Raw genomic sequence first — 19,442 nt, 5'->3', positions numbered from 1 at the left:
GTCTTGACCCCTTAAAATAGGTAACTGACATAGGAAATCAATTAGAAGTGTATTAGTGGACCTAATAAAAGTATTTGGGGTTCTTAAATTTTGTCATAATTAAATTAAATGGCTGTTACATGCATTTTTGTATAAGTGTGGGAAAATGATAAATAGGTGATTTATGTGCTTACCTGTTAAATCCTTTTCTTCCATTCCGTAGGGGACACAGGTTTTACGCTGGGTATAGATTGGTGGGTTGAAGTCTGGGCACCACAGTTAATACTTGTTCTCCACAGCCCAGGCTCCCTCCCCCCTATACCCTGCCCCCAGCCACAGGGACTTCAGATAAGTTAGCAAGCCTAAGGCAAGGAGCGAAAAGGAGAAAGACCGGCACGCACTCAGTTCCAAACACCAGCAAATGTGAACAGGAGATATGGAAGCAGGGCAAAGCCCCGCAAGCCAGGTGTGTCAGGGTCGGCACCTTGTGTCCCCTATGGAATCGAAGAAAAGGATTTAACAGGTAAGCACATAAATCACATTTTCTTCCTCCATAGGGGCCACAGGCTTTACGCTGGGACGTCCCAGAGCTAATCCCCTAAGGGAGGTAACAGTCCTGGGCTGCGCTGAGAACTATTCGCTCAAAAGCCACATCAGGGGAAACTAAGGTGTTAAAGGAACAGAACTTGGCAGAGGACTACGTGACCACTTCACACAGCTGCTCCGCAGAAGCACCACATCGCACTGCCTACTAAGTTCACACCGACCGTGTAGAATGAGCCATCACACGGACTGGGCTGGAAGATCTGCCGCAGCAGAAGCGTGGCAAATAGTCAAACTGATCCGGCTGGCCCCGTTTGTGAAAGTCATACAGAACAAAGGCCCTGATTCAGAGCCGGACGCTCTGACCAGAGCGCTCGCTCTGAATCAGGGCCCACCTCCATAATTATGGAGCGTCCTCCTGGACGCTCGTATAGCTGTGGGTCACCACCCACAGCATATACGAGCGTGCAGGATGATGGTCGCGATGGTCTTGATGTCAGTGGGGCCGACTTCTGACGGTAGGCGTTCCCTTGGGAAACGCCCCCGTCTGGGAGGCACGCCCACCAAAGGGGGCGTGCTGTCAATCAACATCGACAGCACGCCCCCTTTGATCAGACACGAGTGAAGGAAAGTCCTTCGCTCGTCGCGTCTCGCGCATGCGCACGACGGAGCTCCCTCCGTCGTGCGCATGCGCAGTGCAGACCATCGACCCACTTGCGAGCGGACAGCCGCTCGCGAGTGGGTCTGAATCAGGCCCCAAGAAAGCATCTGCCCTACGCAAGACCTTTGTCCTATCCACATAAATCCGAAGGGCCCACAGAACCGCCAAGGCGTCCACCAGAAAGGCTTCTGGATCTCTGGTGCGTGAGCAGTACCACAGAATTTGGCGATTGTGCCGAGAAGCCATCATGTCAATGTCCGGCAAGCCCTAGAACCAGGAGTTGTAAGACGGATGTAAGGCCCATTCCACCGAATGAACGTCATGGCGACTTAGGAAGTCAACTTCCCGATTTTGCACTCTGGGAATGTAGACTGCCGATAGGGACGGAAGATGTCTTCCGCCCACAGGAGAATGCGACTGACTTCCCTCATAGCGGCGCGACTGCAAGTGCTGCCTTGATGGTTTAAGTAGACGACAGTTTTCATGTTGTCAGACTGTACCTGGACAGGGCGACTCCGGAATAGAGGCAAAGCCAGACAAAAAGTTCTGGAAACCACTTGGAGCTGCAGAATGTCGACCGGTAGCTGGTTCTCATTAGCTGCCCACTGACAGGTCGAAGAGATTCCATTCGGAACTTGGGAATCCTCAAGTACCTGTTGAGAGACTTCAGGTTGAGAATCGATCGAAAGGACCCATTCAGCTTCCGAAATAGAAACAGAGTGGCATAGAAGTCCGTGTCCCGCTGAGATGAGGGAACTGGAACAATGAACCTGGAGGCCAGTAGAGCGCGAATGGACTCCCTCAAGGCTCCCAGCTTTCTCCTGATCCAAAGGAAGAACTGTGAAAAAAAACTGGGTCGGAGTATGCTCCAGAAAGGTCAACGCATCTCCCTGAGAGACTACCCCCTCTTACCCAGGCATCCTCCATGGTCGCCATCCAAATTTCGGGAAAAAAGAAACCGGCCTCCAATGCTGGTGTCCCCCAAGGTGGAGGCCCACCCCATCATGCAGCAGGCTTGTCGGCTGGCTTAGCAGGCCGGGGTCTGGTAGACGAGAGTTGATTAACTGCTAGCTTAGAACCTTTAGCGGAGGATCCTTGGGACGTAGAAAATGACAAGCCCTTGGGTTTTCCCTGCGGACAAAAGGAACGAAAGAAGAACGCGACCTAGAATATACCCTGAAAAGGGGAGAGCTTCAAGGACCTTCTTAAGAGTCAGCACCCGCACGCCAGAAACAAAGCCAAAAGGGCTCTTCTAGCTGACACTGAAGAGGCCAAAACCGTGGAAGTCAGTATACCTGTGTCTATAGGAGCTAACCCCAAGATAAGCCGCCTCATGGATATGCTCTACGAGAGACAAAAGCTCATTCCTGTTGGTAACTGAAGTGAAGTCATCTTCCAGGGAGTCTTCCCATAGACCGATGGCTTTAGCAACCCAGGCTTATGCGAGGGACGGGCGAGCCACGCACCTGCATTAGAGTAAATAAACTTAAAAAAGTTTCCAATCTATCAGTCAGATCCTTGTTAGGAAGAGATGCCGTGTTAGGAAGAGAAAGAGTGGAATTCTTGACCAGACGGGCAACATGCGCATCAACCGAGGGAGGAGACTCTGAAGTAGTCTGCACAGCTTCACTCTGTGTCCCCTATGGAGGAAGAAGAAAATCCTTTTTTTTTTTTTGCAAAAACAATTGCTGACATGAAATTAGGTGTACCGTAAATACTCGAGTATAAGCCGTGTTTTTCAGCACATTTTTTTTGCTGAAAAAGCCTCCCTTCGGCTTATACTCGAGTCATGCCCGCATGGTACGCAGCTGAGTAGCGTACCATGCGGGCCGCGGTGCAGACTGTGTCCTGCACCGCGTGTGTAGCGCTGACCGGACAGAGTTCGGTCAGTACCAGGGGGGGGATTACTACTGGGGCACTACCAGGGGGGGGGGGGGGGGGTCGATTAATACTGGGTGCACTACCAGGGGGGGGATTAATACTGGGGGCGCTACCAGGGAGGGATATCGCTACTGGGGGCACTACCAGGGAGGGATATCGCTACTGGGGGCTCTACCAGGGGGGGTATTACTACTGGGGGCAGTTCCAGGGGGGGGGGGATTTACTACCGGGGGCACTACCAGGGGGGGGGGATTAATATTGGGGGCCCTACCAGGGGGGGATATTGCTACTGGGGGCACTACCAGGGGGGGAATTACTACTGGGGGCACTACCAGGGGGGGGAATTACTACTGGGGGCACTACCAGGGGGGGAATTACTACTGGGGGCACTACCAGAGGGGGAATATTACTACTGGGGGCAGTACCAGGGGGGGGATTACTACTGGGGGCACTACCAGAGGGGGAATATTACTACTGGGGGCAGTACCAGGGGGGTATTACTACTGGGGGCACTACCAGAGGGGGAATATTACTACTGGGGGCACTACCAGGGGGGGGGGGGGAATTACTACTGGGGGCACTACCAGAGGGGGAATATTACTACTGGGGGCACTACCAGGGGGGGGGGGGAATTACTACTGGGGGCACTACCAGAGGGGGAATATTACTACTGGGGGCACTACCAGGGGGGGGGAATTACTACTGGGGGCACTACCGGGGGGGGGGGGGAATTACTACTGGGGGCAGTACCAGGGGGGGGGATTACTACTGGGGGCACTACCAAAGGGGGAATATTACTACTGGGGGCAGTACCAGGGGGGTATTACTACTGGGGGCACTACCAGAGGGGGATTATTACTACTGGGGGCAGTACCAGGGGGGAATATTGCTACCAGAGGGGGAATATTACTACTGGGGGCAGTACCAGGGGGAGGGATTACTACCAGTAGCTGATGCATTTCCCACCCTAGGCTTATACTCGAGTCAATAAGTTTTCCCAGTTTTTTGTGGTAAAATTAGGTACCTTGGCTTATATTCGGGTCGACTTATACGGTACATTGAAATGGGCGCAAGTATATTTTGGAGTGATAAATGTTTACTTTTAAAAAAAAAAAAAGAAAAAAATGCAAAGTGTAGCCACCTGCAATGTTTAATACACATGTCCCATCCATATAGCCTCCCAAAATACCAGTGTCACTACTTTAAACCCTTTTTCCAACACTTAATTTTTGGGGTGAAAAAAAAATAAAAATTAAGTCATTATCGCCCAAATTAGGCTATTGAAAAAATTATTTTTGCCTAACCTGTCACTGGGGGGGGGGGGGGGGCTTGCCAAGGGGAGTCAAGGTGTCCAAGGGATTTTGAACACCAAGTCGCTGCATTTTTAAGATCGGAATTTTGCACAACTTTTTATCTGCTCTGAGATGGTGAAAACAGTTTGCCAGTTTTGGTCTGTGGAGTACTCGCAAGTGCAAAAGCTTCAACAATAGGACTGCACAATAAGCATTTTTGTGCGAAAAGTTTGCACGTGCGAAAACTGTTTGCAAAACCGCGGATTTTTGTGGCTAATTGAATCTGGCCCTCAATGTTCTCTATTTCAGCCAATTTCTTTATTAGACACATTGCTACAAACTTGCATTTTGGGTCACCCCGAATATCTACTTGACACAACCTCGTTTCTTAACAAACTTTTGAGAATTGATGAAGTTCCACCTGTAGTATTGACGTTTCTAATCTCTATACTGTTATTCCTAATCACTTAGGAATGGCAGCAGTTTGTAAATTGATTGAGAGTAACCCTTTGTATGTTGGTCCCCAGTGGAGTCTCATCAGTGATTTATTGGAGATGATACTTGCCCGAAATTATTTCCTTTATGATTCAAAATTATATTTACTACTGGCAGGGTGTGCGATGGGTCCAATGTGGCCCCATCGTACGCCAAAGACTTCATGTTTTTAGTTGAAAGGGAAATTTTATTCTGACCCTGATGTATCTAATAAGATTTTTTTCTACACCAGATACATAGACTATTTGTTTTTGATCTGGACGGGGACAGACACAAAATTTGTTGGCTTCATAGACAGAAATAATCGCAGTAGCAGTCCCATTAAGTTGACATACAGTATTGATAACAATATAGTTAACTTATTGGATGTTCAGGTGACTTTGTCGAAGGGTAAGCTTACTACTACTTTGTATAATAAACCCACAGATAGGAACACATTGTTACACTCTGGGAGCTACCATCCTAGGTCACTAAAATATGGCTTACCGTAATCCCAAATTATTCAGGCAATTCGTATATGTAGTGACTTAAAGTCAGCAGAAAAACATATTGACACAAAAAAAAAAAAAACCTTTACTTAAAGCTAAAGAACGGGCACTTAGAACACCTAGAGCAGGCATGTCAAACAGTGTGGGCCCAAATATATATATTATTCGGCCCCAGACCCTGCCGCCATCGGAGCTCAGCTCCAATCGGACAGTGTTTACTGTATTTAAAACTGGGAACGCTGGTCTTTGAAGCGATCAGAGACTAAAGAAGCCTCTTATCGCTTCAGAGGCCAGCGTTCTCAGTGATGCAGTGCGCGGGTGATGTCATGAGGATCCTGCGCTTGCTGGATCGAGTTAGATCTGGTTAGCGGCAGCGTCCACACGGGAGCGCTGACTGAAGCGGTGCCCAGCAGCCAGCGTGAAGAGATTTAAGTACTGCATAGGGGAGTGGCGTCTGTGCACAGCATAAGGGGCATTACGGGGGCACAACACAAAGGGCACTACTAGGGGCACTACTGGGGACACAACATAAGAGGCACAACTAGGGGCATTACTGGGGGCACTGCATAAGGGGCGTTACGGGGGCACTGAATAAGGGGCTGTAATACAGGAGGCATTGCATAAATGGCTCTAATACAGGGGGGCATTGCATAAGGGGCACTGCATTGGTTTTTATTAATAATAAAACACCTTTAAAAATTGCATACAAGACTTTTTTCTTGCGGCCCACAAAGAGAAAACTTGAATATTCGACCCAGTTGGTATTTTGAGTTGGACATGCCTGACCTAGAGAATGCCTATTAAAATCGTGAGGGAGAACTAATGATAAAAAACGTATATGCCATGGATAAGGAGAGTTATGGTAAAACTTACCTTGGTTAACTCTCTTTCTTCGAAGTCCATAGGGAGACATTAAGGTGTAGGTGGGACCTGGAGGACCGGACACCAACAGCAAAGCTTTTCAATCCCTGGATGCCCTGGTCCTTACCCCTGTACCCAGCTCACAGCCTGAGGGTGCTTCAGTTTTCTTAACAAGCCCAAGGTAGGAGCAGGATAGGAGAGAAGGAAGACTGATACACTGAGGAATCACTCTCTCACACAGAGAAGGAAACAAGTGACCAGGAGAAAAAACCCATAGAAACTAGGAACGTCAGGACAGGTGCCCTGTGGACCCTATGGACTTTGAGTTAACCAAGGTAAGTTTTACCCTAACCCTCATTTTCTTTTTCAGAGTCCATAGGGCTCCACAGGGAGACAACCTGGTTGTCCCAAAGCAGATGTTCAAGGGCAGGAACGCTCATGAGCTGAGAGGAGAACCCTACGCCTGAAGGTAGCAACCTGAGAGGCAAATGTATCAAAGGCATAAAACCTAAGAAAGGTGTGGACAGAAGACCAGGTGCCCGCCTTGCATAGCTTTTCAGCTGAGGCGCCATGCCGGGCTGCCCACGAAGGACCCACAGAGCGAGTATAATGAGCAGATACTGAAGCCAGCACAGGAAGGCCAGTCTGCGTGTAACCCTGTGAGATAGTAACGCAAATCTATTTGGCCACAGTTTGTTAGCTGGCCATCCCTTCTTGTGGAATCCATAAAGGACTAAGAGGGAGTCCGATTTACTTATGGAAGTAATGCGGTCCACGCAGATCTTCAGAGCACGGCCACATCCAACAATGCATCACCTGCCAAGGGGTCTGGTGAATTAAATGCCCGGATCACAATTTCCTCATTCAGGCAGAAGCAAGAAATCACCTTGGGAAGGATAAATGGGCGTGTACCAAGAACAGCCCTGTCCTAATGAAATATTAAAAAGGGGGAGCGACATGAAAGCGCCCCTAAATCCGAAACCCTACGGGCAGATGCTAAAGCCAGCAGAAAGTCTTTGCAGTGAACCACTTGAGATCCACTGAATGGAGGTTCCCGAAATGCTTGGAACACCACTGATAAATCCCATTGAGTCAAATGAGGGACAAAGGTAGGTTGTATAACACCTTGCATGAAGGTGTGAACATCTGGTATAGTAGCAATTCTGCACTGAAACCAGATAGACAAAGCAGAAACCTGCACTTTCAGAGATGCTAGGCAGAGGCCTAGATCCCGTCCAGCCTGAGGAAAGGCAAGAATTTGAGAAACCTTAAAGACTTGAGAGTCATAGTTTCTTGGAGCACACCATTGGAAATATGTATGCTATATTCTGTGGTAAATCCTGGCTGAGGCCGGTTTACATACTCTGAGCATGGTCTGGACCACAGAGCTGGAGAAACCCATAGCCGTTAGGAGGGATGTCTCAAGAGCCAAACCATTAAAGCCAGACGGGCTAGTACCGGATGTAAACATGGACCCTGAGACAACAGGTCTACTCGTAGAGGAAGTTGAAGAGGAACATCTATGGAGAGCCTTTGAAGATCAAAGTACCAATGACATCTGGACCAAGCCGGAGATATGAACAGGACTGTGTCCCCCTCCTGTCTGAACTTTCGAAGAACTCGAGGAGGGATATTGGAGGTAAGAGATATGCCAAATGGAAGTTCCATTTCACTAACAATGCGTCTATGAAGGTTGCATCGGAGTCCTGTGTTCTGGCTCCATAAATTGGAAGTTTGTTGTTGTGTCTTGAGGCCATGAGATCTACTTCCGCAAGACCCCATTTGTTCACTAGAAGCTGAAAGACTTCTGGATGTAGAGACCATCCTCCTGCATGCACGTCGTGACGGCTAAGGAAATCCGCTTCCCAATTGAGAATCCCCGGGATGAACACTGTAGAGATGGCTGGGAAATTGCGTTCGGCCCGGGTGATAATGCAGGACACTTCTGTCATTGCTGACTGACTTCGAGTGCCCCGTTGGTGATTAAGGTAGGCCACAGCGGTGGCGTTGTCGTTACTGGCCTGTATTCAGAATATTCGGAGCCAGTGAGAGCTCTGTAGATGGCTCGAAGTTCCAGGATATTGATTGGTAACACTGCCTTGACTGGGGACCATCAACCCTGAAAGGAGTGCTGGCCGATTACTGTGCCCCACCCTCGAAGGATAGCGTCCGTGGTGAGGAGAACCCAGTCCAGGCTCCAAAATGGACAACCCTTGTTCAAAGGAGAAGTCTACAGCCACCAGGCTATGAACAGGCGAACCTCGGGTTGGGAGGGAGGCTCATCACCTGGAATTTGAGGGATGGGGTAAGCCAGTTCCACCTGGAGAGGACCAGGTGTTGTAGGGGCCTGGAGTGAAACTGGCGAACGCCACCATGTTGGAGGAGGACACCATTGATCCAAAGGCCTGCATTTAGAAGTGAATTGACACTCTGTGATTGTGGAGCAGTCTGCGTACACTGTGCTGGATTGCCGAAATCATGTCCGCCGTTAGGAAGATTCTTTGAACTCGAGAGTCCAGTAGGGCTCCCAAATGTACCATCCTCTGATATTAGGGAAGATTTTTTTCAGTTCATCAGCCAGTTGAGTCTCTGGGGAGCTGGCCAACAGCAAAAGATCAAGATATACAAGAGAAAGAAACACCTGCGCTACACTCTGTAGCAACTGGTAAACACAAAAGTGGGTACACCCAAAAGAACCACAAAAATGAACACAACAATGAAAATATGTAAACCAGCGCTGAAAGGGATAAAATCACACTATTTCTCACAAGACAATTCTGGATGTGGGTCCAAATCTTCCCAAGATCTCAGCTAATAAAGAGAACAACCAGACTTACATGATCGTTCTCTCTCGTATGCACAGCTAGGTATATTTTTCAGTCAAAGTTGAAGTGGTAACTCGTGTATGTATAAAGATAACACTTACATGTGTGTTCTCCCCCGCATTCACATAAAAGGTATCTTTATATGGAAATCACCGACATGGAATATCATGTAAGTCTGGTTGTTCTTTTTATCAACAGCAAGAGATCGTCCCTTGACGACGAAGAGAGGCAGCCATAACTGCCATGATCTTGGTAAACACCTGGGAGGCCGAGGAAAAGGCCGAACGGCAGAGCCTGAAATTGGTAATGTTGCTGTAGTATAGCAAACTGGAAAAATGGTTGATGAAAAGCTGCTATAGGCACATGTAGGTAAGCGTCCTGAATGTCCAGAGATACCATAAAATCCCCGGGCTCCATAGCTAGGATACTGGAACGGAGGGTTTCCATACAAAACTTGGGCACCCTGACAAACTTAAGAGATTTGAGCTTGAGGATAGGCCGATGAGACCCATTGGGCTTCTGAACTAAGAATAGGGTAGAAAATTAGCCCTTAACACATTGTGAGGAGGGGACCCAAATTATAACTCTTGAATTCAAAAAGACTGAATGGCTTTTTGGAGCAGCAGGGCCTTGGTTGGGTCCGATGGCGCTCCTGTGAAAAAGAACTGCTGGAGGGGGGGAAATCGCCTCAGGAATGAGATGAGTATCCGTGGGAGACCACTTCCCTTACCCAGGCGTCCGACATGGTTTTATGCCAAACCTCGGCGAATTGAAGAAGTCGGCCTCCCACCGTGTGAGCCCCCAGGGAGAGGCGCGCCCCAACAGGCTGCAAGCTTGTCCTCAGACTTGGCAGGTGGACGTCTAGTAGCACAGACCTATTTGACCCTAGGCTTGGAGGCCTTGGCTGATGTATGCTGTCGTGGAAAGGACTGGCTTCTCCTTGAGGGCCAAAGGTCCGAAAGGATTACGTCTGAGGCTTTTGTATGAAAAGGAGAGGGCAGGAACGCCGTCTTGGAAGAGCTGAAGTAGTCACAATTTTATCTAATTATGGACCCAATAGGATGTCTCCAGAATAAGGCAGAGACTCCAGAGCCCGTTTTGAGTCTGAATCTGCTTTCCAGGAACGTAGCCAAACAATACAGCGGGCCACTACTGAAGTGACAGATATCCAGGAGGCCAGGAGAGCCGTATCCATAGCTGCTTCACCTGTGAGATATGTAGGACAGCTGTTCCATCTAAGCATAAGGGAGAAAGGTCTCTTCTAGGGCCTCTGCCCAACTCTTAATCGCATTTGCCACCCAGGCCACAGCCCTAGCAGGACGAGTAATAACTCCTGTAAGAGAGAGTATATGGATCTATGGCAACTTTCAATACGTCTATCTGAAGTCTCCTTTAAGGAGTTTGCAGTATGAATGGGTAAGGTGGCATTTTTAACCAGACATGTTACATGAGAATCCACTGCTGGGGGAACTTCCCATTTAGTACAATAAATAGCTGGAAGAGAGTAAAAGGAGCTGAAACGTTTCGGAATTTTAAACCTTTTACCGGGCATATTCCAAGCTTCCCTCATGTGATCAGATAGCTGGTTAAAGTGAGAAAACTCTGATAAAACTACCTTTTGTCTTTTAAAAAGTCCATGTTTTTTCTTAGGAGCATGTTCATCCTCTTCTATTTGTAAACTAGTTTTAACAGCTCTCACAAGAGCAGGCATATTTAGTTTAGAGGGTGGCTCCTCTTATTTTGAGACAGAGGGCCTGATTCAGAGCCGAACGCGCTGACCAGAGCGCTCGCTCCGAATCAGGGCCCTCCTCCATGAAAATGGAGCGGCCTCTTGGACGCTCGCATAGCTGTGGGTGACCACCCACAGCTATAGCGAGCGTCCATGATGATGGTCGCGATGGTCAAGACCATTGGGCTTGCGACGGAAACCCTGTGGTAGGGTCTCACTGCCGCAAGCGCTGGAGTGATTTTGGCTCTATCAGACATCACTACTGATGTCAGTGGGGCCGGCTTCAGATGGTAGGCGTTCCCATGGGAACGCCTCCGTCTGGCAGCCACTCCCCCGGCACGCCCACCAAAGGGGGCGTGCTGTCAATCAACATCGACAGCACGCCCCCTTTGGTGCGAGACCCAGAGCGACGGAGAGCCCGTCGCTATCCGGGTCTCGCGCATGCGCACGACGGAGCTCCCTCCGTCGTGCGAATGCGCAGTGGGGCAACATCGACCCGCTTGCGAGCGTCCTGCGCTCGCGAGCGGGTCTGAATGACCCCCAGAGTCACAGTGAGAGAGGTCTGCATCTTCTGCCTCCCCAGATGATATATCAGAATCAGATAACTGTGTGGACTGGGAAGATAACAGCACGTTTAGTAGGTATAAAATATATATATCAATAGTGGGCGTGTTTTATAATATAGTATTTATAAATGTGAATACAATTATAGTGCTGCTCACCCGGTAACCAGTGGGCCGAATTGCGGCGCAAAGAGACCTCTCCTCCCAGTCTGCGGCTTCTCCAATGTCCCGGGCAATAGAGTTATGTAGCGTCCGCTTCTCTGCTACTGTGCGCTGCCTTCAGGAGAAAATTTCCGGTAACGTGACCTGCGTTTCAAAAGCGTTCCAAGGCTGATCAACTGATGCATTTCTCTGCCTACTTGTATGGCGGTTTCTTCAGAGGAATAAGCCGCAGACTGGGAGGAGAGGTCCCTCTGCGCCGGAATTCGGCCTGCTGGTTTCCGGGTGAGCAGCGCTATATGCGCTACTGGCATTAACGCACAAGACTGTGTATATATAAAAGTCTGACATTGGATGTTGGATTCCTCCCTTTGCTAAAGGAGTAGGAGCATACGGAGTAATACAAACAATATCAATTTCCTCACCAATTAGCCGGGCATTGTGGAGAGTGTGTGTCATTCCAGCTACGGAGGGCTGATATTGGGTAGAGGTGGAGACCTGTTGTAACTTCTAAACAAACTACTCACATCATATAAATGATCCACTAAATTAATTCTCTGCATGTGTACTAATTACATACTAAGACCTACTAACCAACTACATGGGACTTTTTAATATGTCTGGTTACTAACTTAACAGCTAACTGCATGAGACTGCCCAAATCTAATCTGCTGCTAATTCAGTGTCTTACCTTCGTATCCATTTTGTTCAGCTGATTTTATGTGATTTTTTTGTAGATACTGATTTTGTATCTTTTTTTTTTATTTGTACATTTTCACGTGAAGTGAATATTTCTTAAATGGAAGCGCTTCCACTGGTTTTATAAAGAATTTTTCAGGCTTAGTGGGTAAAGGCTTCTCTTTTTGCAAATGCAAAAACCATAGAGGTATTAGGCAAACTCTGTATTGAGGTATTAGGCAGAGAGTACCTGCTGTGGCCATCCCACAGGGGGAGCTACCACGGGGACTGCTATGTGGTCCGTAAGTGTTGCAAGCATCTGTGAAAAGGCAGTCCAGGGTGGGTCCTGAGGGAAGAGACAACGGGGCTGAGGTGCCTGGGGCTGTGTAACAATTAGTACAAAGACCCTCCTGAATGAGGTCCTCTGTGGCTAAGCCCACTGAGCAGGACTTACAAGAGACCAGATTAGGAGCAGCAGTATCAGGCTGCTTGTTATTCTTTCCTCTGACAGACATAGCCACAATAATAATAAAATACACAGTATGATACAGTGCAGTGAACACCCTGCAGTATGTATTATATGGCACAGAGTAGTATGCAACCGTGCTATATAGTATGTGATAGCCCTCACAATTATATAGGAGATGTGAGGTACAATGAACCCCCTGTACCTTAGTATGTCAGGGTATAGTAGAATAAAGGCAAAGGTATAAGCTGACAGTATAGAAAGTAGAGATTAGCGCTAGCACAAGTCACGACAAATGCAGAAACACATTACATGTCAGCAACGGGCACTAAAATCAACTACAGAGAATGCAGTGGCTGGTAGAATATAGGACTGAATGACCTAGCCCGTGGGAGAGGTATACAGGGAGACTGGAACCAGCATTCCCATATTCTTGCTTGCATAAAAATGGCTGCTGCGCGTCTCTGAGGGGGCAGAGGGTGAGGGAGGAGCAGCCCAGGGAACACCAGGACCGCAGTGAAATGGCGCCCTGGACTGAAGCTGGCCACACACGATCAGCCGATGTGTACGATTTCCCTTGAAACTACCCCCGGCAGCTCTGCACACGATCTCCACACAATTTGGTGTCCAATGTTCAGGACGCGGATCGCATCGTGAGTGGGGACTCACGATTTACTGAGGATTTGGCCATATTTTACACGATCTGTCGTTCCAATGTGTCGGAATCGGACAGATCGGGTAAAATATCGCTATGTGTGTGGCCAGCATGAGGGAGTGACTGCAGGGAAAACGCCTTCCCCCCATTGCTGACGTTAACCACCGGGCTCCTGGCCTCTACATATGATCTGCGCCAGTGTATTATATGCCCCGGTGGTCTAGTGGAGTCGTGGGCGCACCAGTGTCCACATCAGCGCCTCCAGTCTATCTCCTGAGACCAGAGGTAATACTGCGCAAAAATGCGGGTCCTCGGAACGGGGATCCGCCTTACCTATCCCCTGAATTACGGACTGCAGTCTGGGGTCCGCAGAGACCTCTGAGCCCCGTCGGAAGTACCTAGAACAGGCTTGGTGTCGCGGCACCGCGGAGGTGTGATGGGGCAGCAGCACAGATGTCCATAGGACAGTCTGGTGCTGCTCGCCCGTTCTAGTAAAAATAGAAAATAAATTAAATCATAAAATAAAAGCTTAGGCTGCTTAATGCAGCCCCATTAGAATACAACGAAACTGAAGTGCCCTCAGGCTGTGGGCGGGGTATAGGGGGAAGAAAAGCTGAGGTTGAAAAGCTTTGCTGTTGGTGTCCAGTCCTGTAGGTCCCACCTAAACCCCAATATCTCCCTGTGGAGCCCTATGGACCCTGAAGAAGAAAAATCAGTATAATGTGGCCAGTGGAGGAATTAATATTATTACAAAGAAAATTGTGGACAATTTTGCAATCGGACAGCGATTTGAATTTATCAGATGTTTCTGTGATGCCCAGTTACAAATGAGGACGTAGTATACAGGATTGGGTCATGAAGACTGACATTTCCAACTTGTCAGTTGAGACAACACATTTTATGGTGCCTAGAAAGGGCTGCTTTAGATGTCTAAATTGCTTAACGTGTTGCTACCTCACTGTGGGTGAAGAGCTTTCACCATCCTTTTAGTGGAAAGAAATGTTTCCATTAGGCATCTGACGTGCACTACCAAGTTTATTGTCTATATGATTACGTGTGCCTGTGGGTTGTGTTGTGTCGGGAAGACTGACCGAACCCTCAGGGAACGTATGACATTAGACCATTCTGCTATGAGAAGTGCGTTGAACTCCGTTCAGTGTGATCAGCCAGTGGCACGGCACTTTGTGTAAGCTGGCCACAGTTTGGCAGCCCTCCGTTACATCATTATAGATATTATCAGAAGGGGTGACAGATCTCATGAATTGTTAAGGTGTATGTCCCGTTGGATATTTAGGCTTGGGACATTATCGCAGGGGTGGGAAACCCTTTTTCTGCCGAGGGCCATTTTAATATATTATATATATATATAAGATTATTTGCGAGCACCCTTTGCGTGATGTCACACGGGGCGGGGCCACAATCGCCGGTGGTTACAGCAATGCCCGAAGCATCCTAAGGCAGCTGCAGGGAGCTGTAAGGGAAGTGGTGTGACCATCTGAAACGTCCAGGCTGCACTGCTGCATAGATTCTGGCTGCAGGGTGCCATTGTAGGCACCCTGCTACCCAGATGAGGCTAGCAGAGAAAGGCTCCGAGGGCCAGATCAAATGATTCCGAGGGCCTTATATGGCCACCATGACCTGAAGTTCCCCATCCCTGGCCTAAGGGGTTAAATTAATCTCTAGGCTTGCACTGTTTTATGTAATATTGATCTATTTGGTTAGATGATATTTGAACAAGTTTATTTGTAAGATATTATATAGCATCGTGTGGACTGTGTTAAGCGATCTTTTCAGTAAATTTATATGATACATGTCATTACAGTTTATATGTTGATTAATGTATTATGGAGATTCTAGCCTTTTGTATTTGTAGATATAATTATCTATTTAATAGAAGGACTGTTTTAACTTCATTGGTACATTTGTTACACAAAAGTTGCGATTTGCTATGGCAAAGGGCTATGTTATACAGACGTCTTTAGTAGGCGCTCAGTTACGGCTCCGGGACGCCATGGACACACGTGGTGTTGATGGAGGAAAAAAAGGTGAGCTGTTTGTATTATTTGTGACCTTGATAACTATGTATTAGCTGAGTGCCGCCATGGTGACTGTTGGTTTATTTGAATTCCCTAGCTGGGGGATACCAACGAAAGGTACCGGGAAATATATTATTATTGTTGTGAGTGTGCCACCAGTGTGGATATAAAATATATATCCGGACCTTAATGTTTATTTTTTCTTTTTAATTATATTTAGTTTTTTGTTAATACCCAAAAGTAAATTTGCTTAGTTTGGAATTTCAAAGAGAAACAAACAAAATAGATAAAACAAAATAAATATTACCATAACAAGTAAACTGGTAACTTACATGCAGTACAAGGAGTTACCTTGGTTCTAAAAGGTTTAGCAGTACATAAACATAAGCCACTCACATGATTCATATTAAACGTATCTATAATATTGGGAAAGCTGCTTACCGTGGTATCTGAAGCCTCAGACTGCACATCAATGTTTAGTGATGTGCTCTCAGCTACAGAACCAGATCCCACTGCTGACTCTATAGTCCGAACATCCTCCTCATTTTCGCTAGCCTGAAATATTGTATTTGTATAAATCATCAAGCACTGGCCCATTTAGAAAATGTACAAACTTCATGACAAGTCTATTTACAATATACTGCATATGTAACATGCATTCTGTAAAGGTCAGACTTACAAGTAACTTTTGAAGAAAATTTAGGTAGCACTTTTCCTGGGCTTTAAGGTGGTGAATTAAGTTTGACAAGCGCTCAACATTTGCAGACCTCTCGTTTTTCTCAACAAGGTCATCTCTCAGGGAACTGGCCTTGGTGATATAGTTGCGAATCTGTACAAGTTTACTCACAACCTACAGAGAAATGCATTAATTTCAACTTTATCATGAAGGAAATATTGTTTGGTGTTCTCCGATTCATGATAGGCACAGAGTGAAATAGTGAACAGACCGAACAATGGAAGAGGTTTTGAAAAATACAAAATGTTTAACACACAGATTAAGCCATAAAAAGTAGCAGTAGGCTTTCACCATATCACACATTAAGTTGCTTATGCGCATAAGGTTATCAACTAAGCGGCATATTCAATTAGGTGCGAAAAGTCCCGTACTTTTCGCATGCCAGACTTTTCAATGCGAAAATGTAAAGCACTCGTCCACACTTATCCCCGTATTCAATTAGAAATCAGCAAAAACGGGACCTGGCGAAAAGCAAGCAGGCAAAACCAGCCTGACACCCCCCAAAAGTTGCACTGACATTGGGGATCACTATAGATACCCCGAATAGCCCTGCTGAAGGTATTTGGGGTACTTAAATGCTCTCAATAGCTGCTATTTAGCATCTTTGCATAAGTGGTGAAGAATAGCATTTAGCAGGTTTTTTTGCAGAAAATAAGTAGTCCCAGCAAATTTGGGGTACATGAAAATGGGTGCTAGCATAATTTAAAGTTGCTAAAGTGAAGTTTTAAAAAAAAAGTAAAAAAATTCACCTGCTGCAACCACCTGCAAACTTAAAAACACCTGGGGCATACTTGGGGACCCCCCTGGAGTCTATTTCACTAGTTTTTAAATTTGTCCCCCAACTTTAGACTTTTTTGCCCCCAAATAAAGTACTTTTTTGGGGTGATCTAAAGTGTTTTTAAAACTTTTGAAGCAGTTTATCTTTGGGGGACTGTCCCAAGGGAGCAGGGGGGTTTTCCGAGGTTTGCACCCCAAAACACCAATTCTGCACTTTTTTTCTAAACCTATTCATAGGCGAAACTTTTTCGCAGGTTCCACTGCATTGAGTTTCCGCACCCGCAAAAAGTCTATGGAATTGAATACGGAGAAAACTGAAATCACTCGTGATACTTTATCGCCGAAAATGGCTTTTCGCACCTATTTGAATACGGTTTTAAGTATATTAGCTGACGAGCTTGACGCCAAACTGTCAACAAAACACTTTAGAGAACTCTAACCTCAAATAATTTCTTTACTTAATGTGCCTAGTACAGGGGAATTGTGTGTTGGCTTTGAGCAAACATAAGGAACAGTCACTGGGTCCTTTTTGCCTTGTGTGTCGGTCAGTTATGGTAGGCTGATTTAGCTTGCGGTGCCATAGGCTGTGAGCCAATTCAGCCTTCTGTCACATAACTCCGTAAACTGTCTGAAGCTGTGCAGAGGTCTTACGCTGCTAATTCAATCTTCCCCATGGATTCTACTGCTCAATTTTTTACCAACCAAAAGGTGGAATGGGGAATTATGTCCTTTGGCAGCAAGGGTCTACCAATTTATACCAAGTAAAAAGCTCCTGGTCCCCACTGGTGTTACAGTAGACTTTAATATTCCGGTTACAAGTTTCTGCTGTAGTTCACAGATGAATATGTAACTTCTAAATACAATTCAGCTTACCAAGCACGATATCGTCTATAGTGTGCACATTTAGAGATTATATCATGATGACCTCAGTCAAGTAGCTGCTATATGTAAAATGCTCCCTAACGCTAAATCTATGAAGATGTCACAACTTAAGAACTGTTCAAATTGCACTTAGGTATATTCAGCGTTCACCAGAGATTCGGCAAACCTTGCATGTCCTCCTGAGCACATACTGTAGGATACACTACTGTACAAAACAAATTATAAAACCTGGACGTTAATGACAGCAATAAATTACAGGTCAGAAAGCCACGTTGTACCATATTTGTCATTCTAACAGTAGCTCCTAAATTCCCAAGTGGGACATATAAAGGAGTTTTTTTTCCCCAATATTATTTGTCATATACATACATAAAGTTTTTCTAAAAAAAAAACAAACAAACAAAAAACACTAAGTAGTTTAAGTGCAGAAACATACACATATCTGTGTATGTTTCTGCCAAGCTTGCAGCTCAGGAGGTGGTCTATTTGAAACTTCTATTTATATGCAAGTTTGCTACAATTACACCTGTAACTGTAATCACGATTTTTTGTAAAGTCCAGAGTTGTATCTTTTTCATTGAAAATACTTTTGAGTTTGGCTGATGGCGAGTTTCAGTGTAAAAGAGAAATCTCTCCCAAGTTTATCTTTAGTAAATTTGCGAGTTGAAAAAAATGCCTAAACTCACCCGAGATTGCAATCTCGACCAAACTCGAATCTTAGTAAATTTACACCTAGCTATCATTTATCTAGCACGTTACAAAATAATAGGTAGAAGCTGATCGTTTGCGGTGACCAACTTCTCCAGCTGTCCTCTTCTAGGGGGTTTGAGACATTTGTCCCTTTGTAACTTGCCCCCACACTGAGCACAGGGTCACAAAACTTTGTATGAGGCATACATTTTGCCTCCATCAATACTACAATAAAGAACAGGTCGCAAAGTTTTCACACAAAAAAAAAAAAAAAAAAAGGATAAAATATTGTTGCAATCAATCTTAAAAAAAAAAAAAAAATACCATAGTACGTATAGCAAAACAATGTTGTGTGCCCTAATGTAAATACTACTTAAAAACTAAAAGCATAAGTATCACCATTTTTGTTATTTCCTCCATTCAAGAGTCTCATTTAACAAAACCCTATATATAAAAGTGAATTGTAAAGCTGGGTACAATTAAACAGAGGTCCGATAAAACCTATGGCTTCCTTAAGTTAAAACAAGTTTAAAATTAAAGGACCTTAGTTAATGACAAACTAAACCAGTAATTATTAAAATAAGAGATAATGACAAAGTACCTGGCTGCTGTCAAAAACTGGTTCTGCACTTATATCTTCTTCCATAGAGGCCTGATAATTCTGCAGTAAATCTTTAGTGAGAGCAGAAGCTAGGAAGTCCTTGGGTAGTGAGGAGACACCAGTTTCTCTCTTTGGTGGGCTTGAAGAAGCCGCCTTATCTTTGTTAGTGTTTAACTGTAGTGGTAGAAAATTAAAAGGCTTCCGGTTCTCAGCAAGCTGCCGCTTATTGTTTGCGGCTGTTGCTCTGCCCTGGGAATCACTCCCGATGCTCCTCTATATTAAAAGAAAAACATATACATAAACTTAAAACATATATACAGAAGTTCCTAATACAATCCTGCCCAATGGCACTGACCTTTATTTCTAAAGTAACTTTTTGATACAGAATAAAGTAGGAATGCAAGAAATGAATTCCAAAGCTTTATGCTTAGATTGTATGAAAAAT

The 19,442-nt window shown here is 45.9% G+C and overlaps 1 protein-coding gene across 7 annotated transcripts in view; it reads right to left on the bottom strand.

The window, feature by feature from the left end:
• PCM1 (pericentriolar material 1) overlaps positions 1-19,442 on the bottom strand; it is a 225,883-nt gene that overhangs the window by 153,608 nt on the left and 52,833 nt on the right. For 6 of the 7 annotated variants that reach the window (XM_088478763.1, XM_088478762.1, XM_088478760.1 and 3 more), the window contains exons 4-6: positions 18,998-19,270; positions 15,991-16,161; positions 15,753-15,866 (exon numbers count right to left, since the gene is read on the bottom strand). In XM_088478763.1, coding sequence (XP_088334889.1) covers positions 15,753-15,866; positions 15,991-16,161; positions 18,998-19,270 — 558 coding nt within the window. The remainder of the gene's footprint in view (positions 1-15,752; positions 15,867-15,990; positions 16,162-18,997; positions 19,271-19,442) is intronic. The other variant, XM_088478766.1, reaches the window with a different exon arrangement.

Source organism: Taudactylus pleione, unplaced genomic scaffold (assembly GCF_031769625.1).
Source record: "Taudactylus pleione unplaced genomic scaffold, aTauple2 ptg000218l, whole genome shotgun sequence".
Lineage (NCBI taxonomy): Eukaryota > Metazoa > Chordata > Amphibia > Anura > Myobatrachidae > Taudactylus > Taudactylus pleione.
Note: the sequence above shows the minus strand (reverse complement) of the source record. Positions and strands in the feature narration are given on the sequence as shown.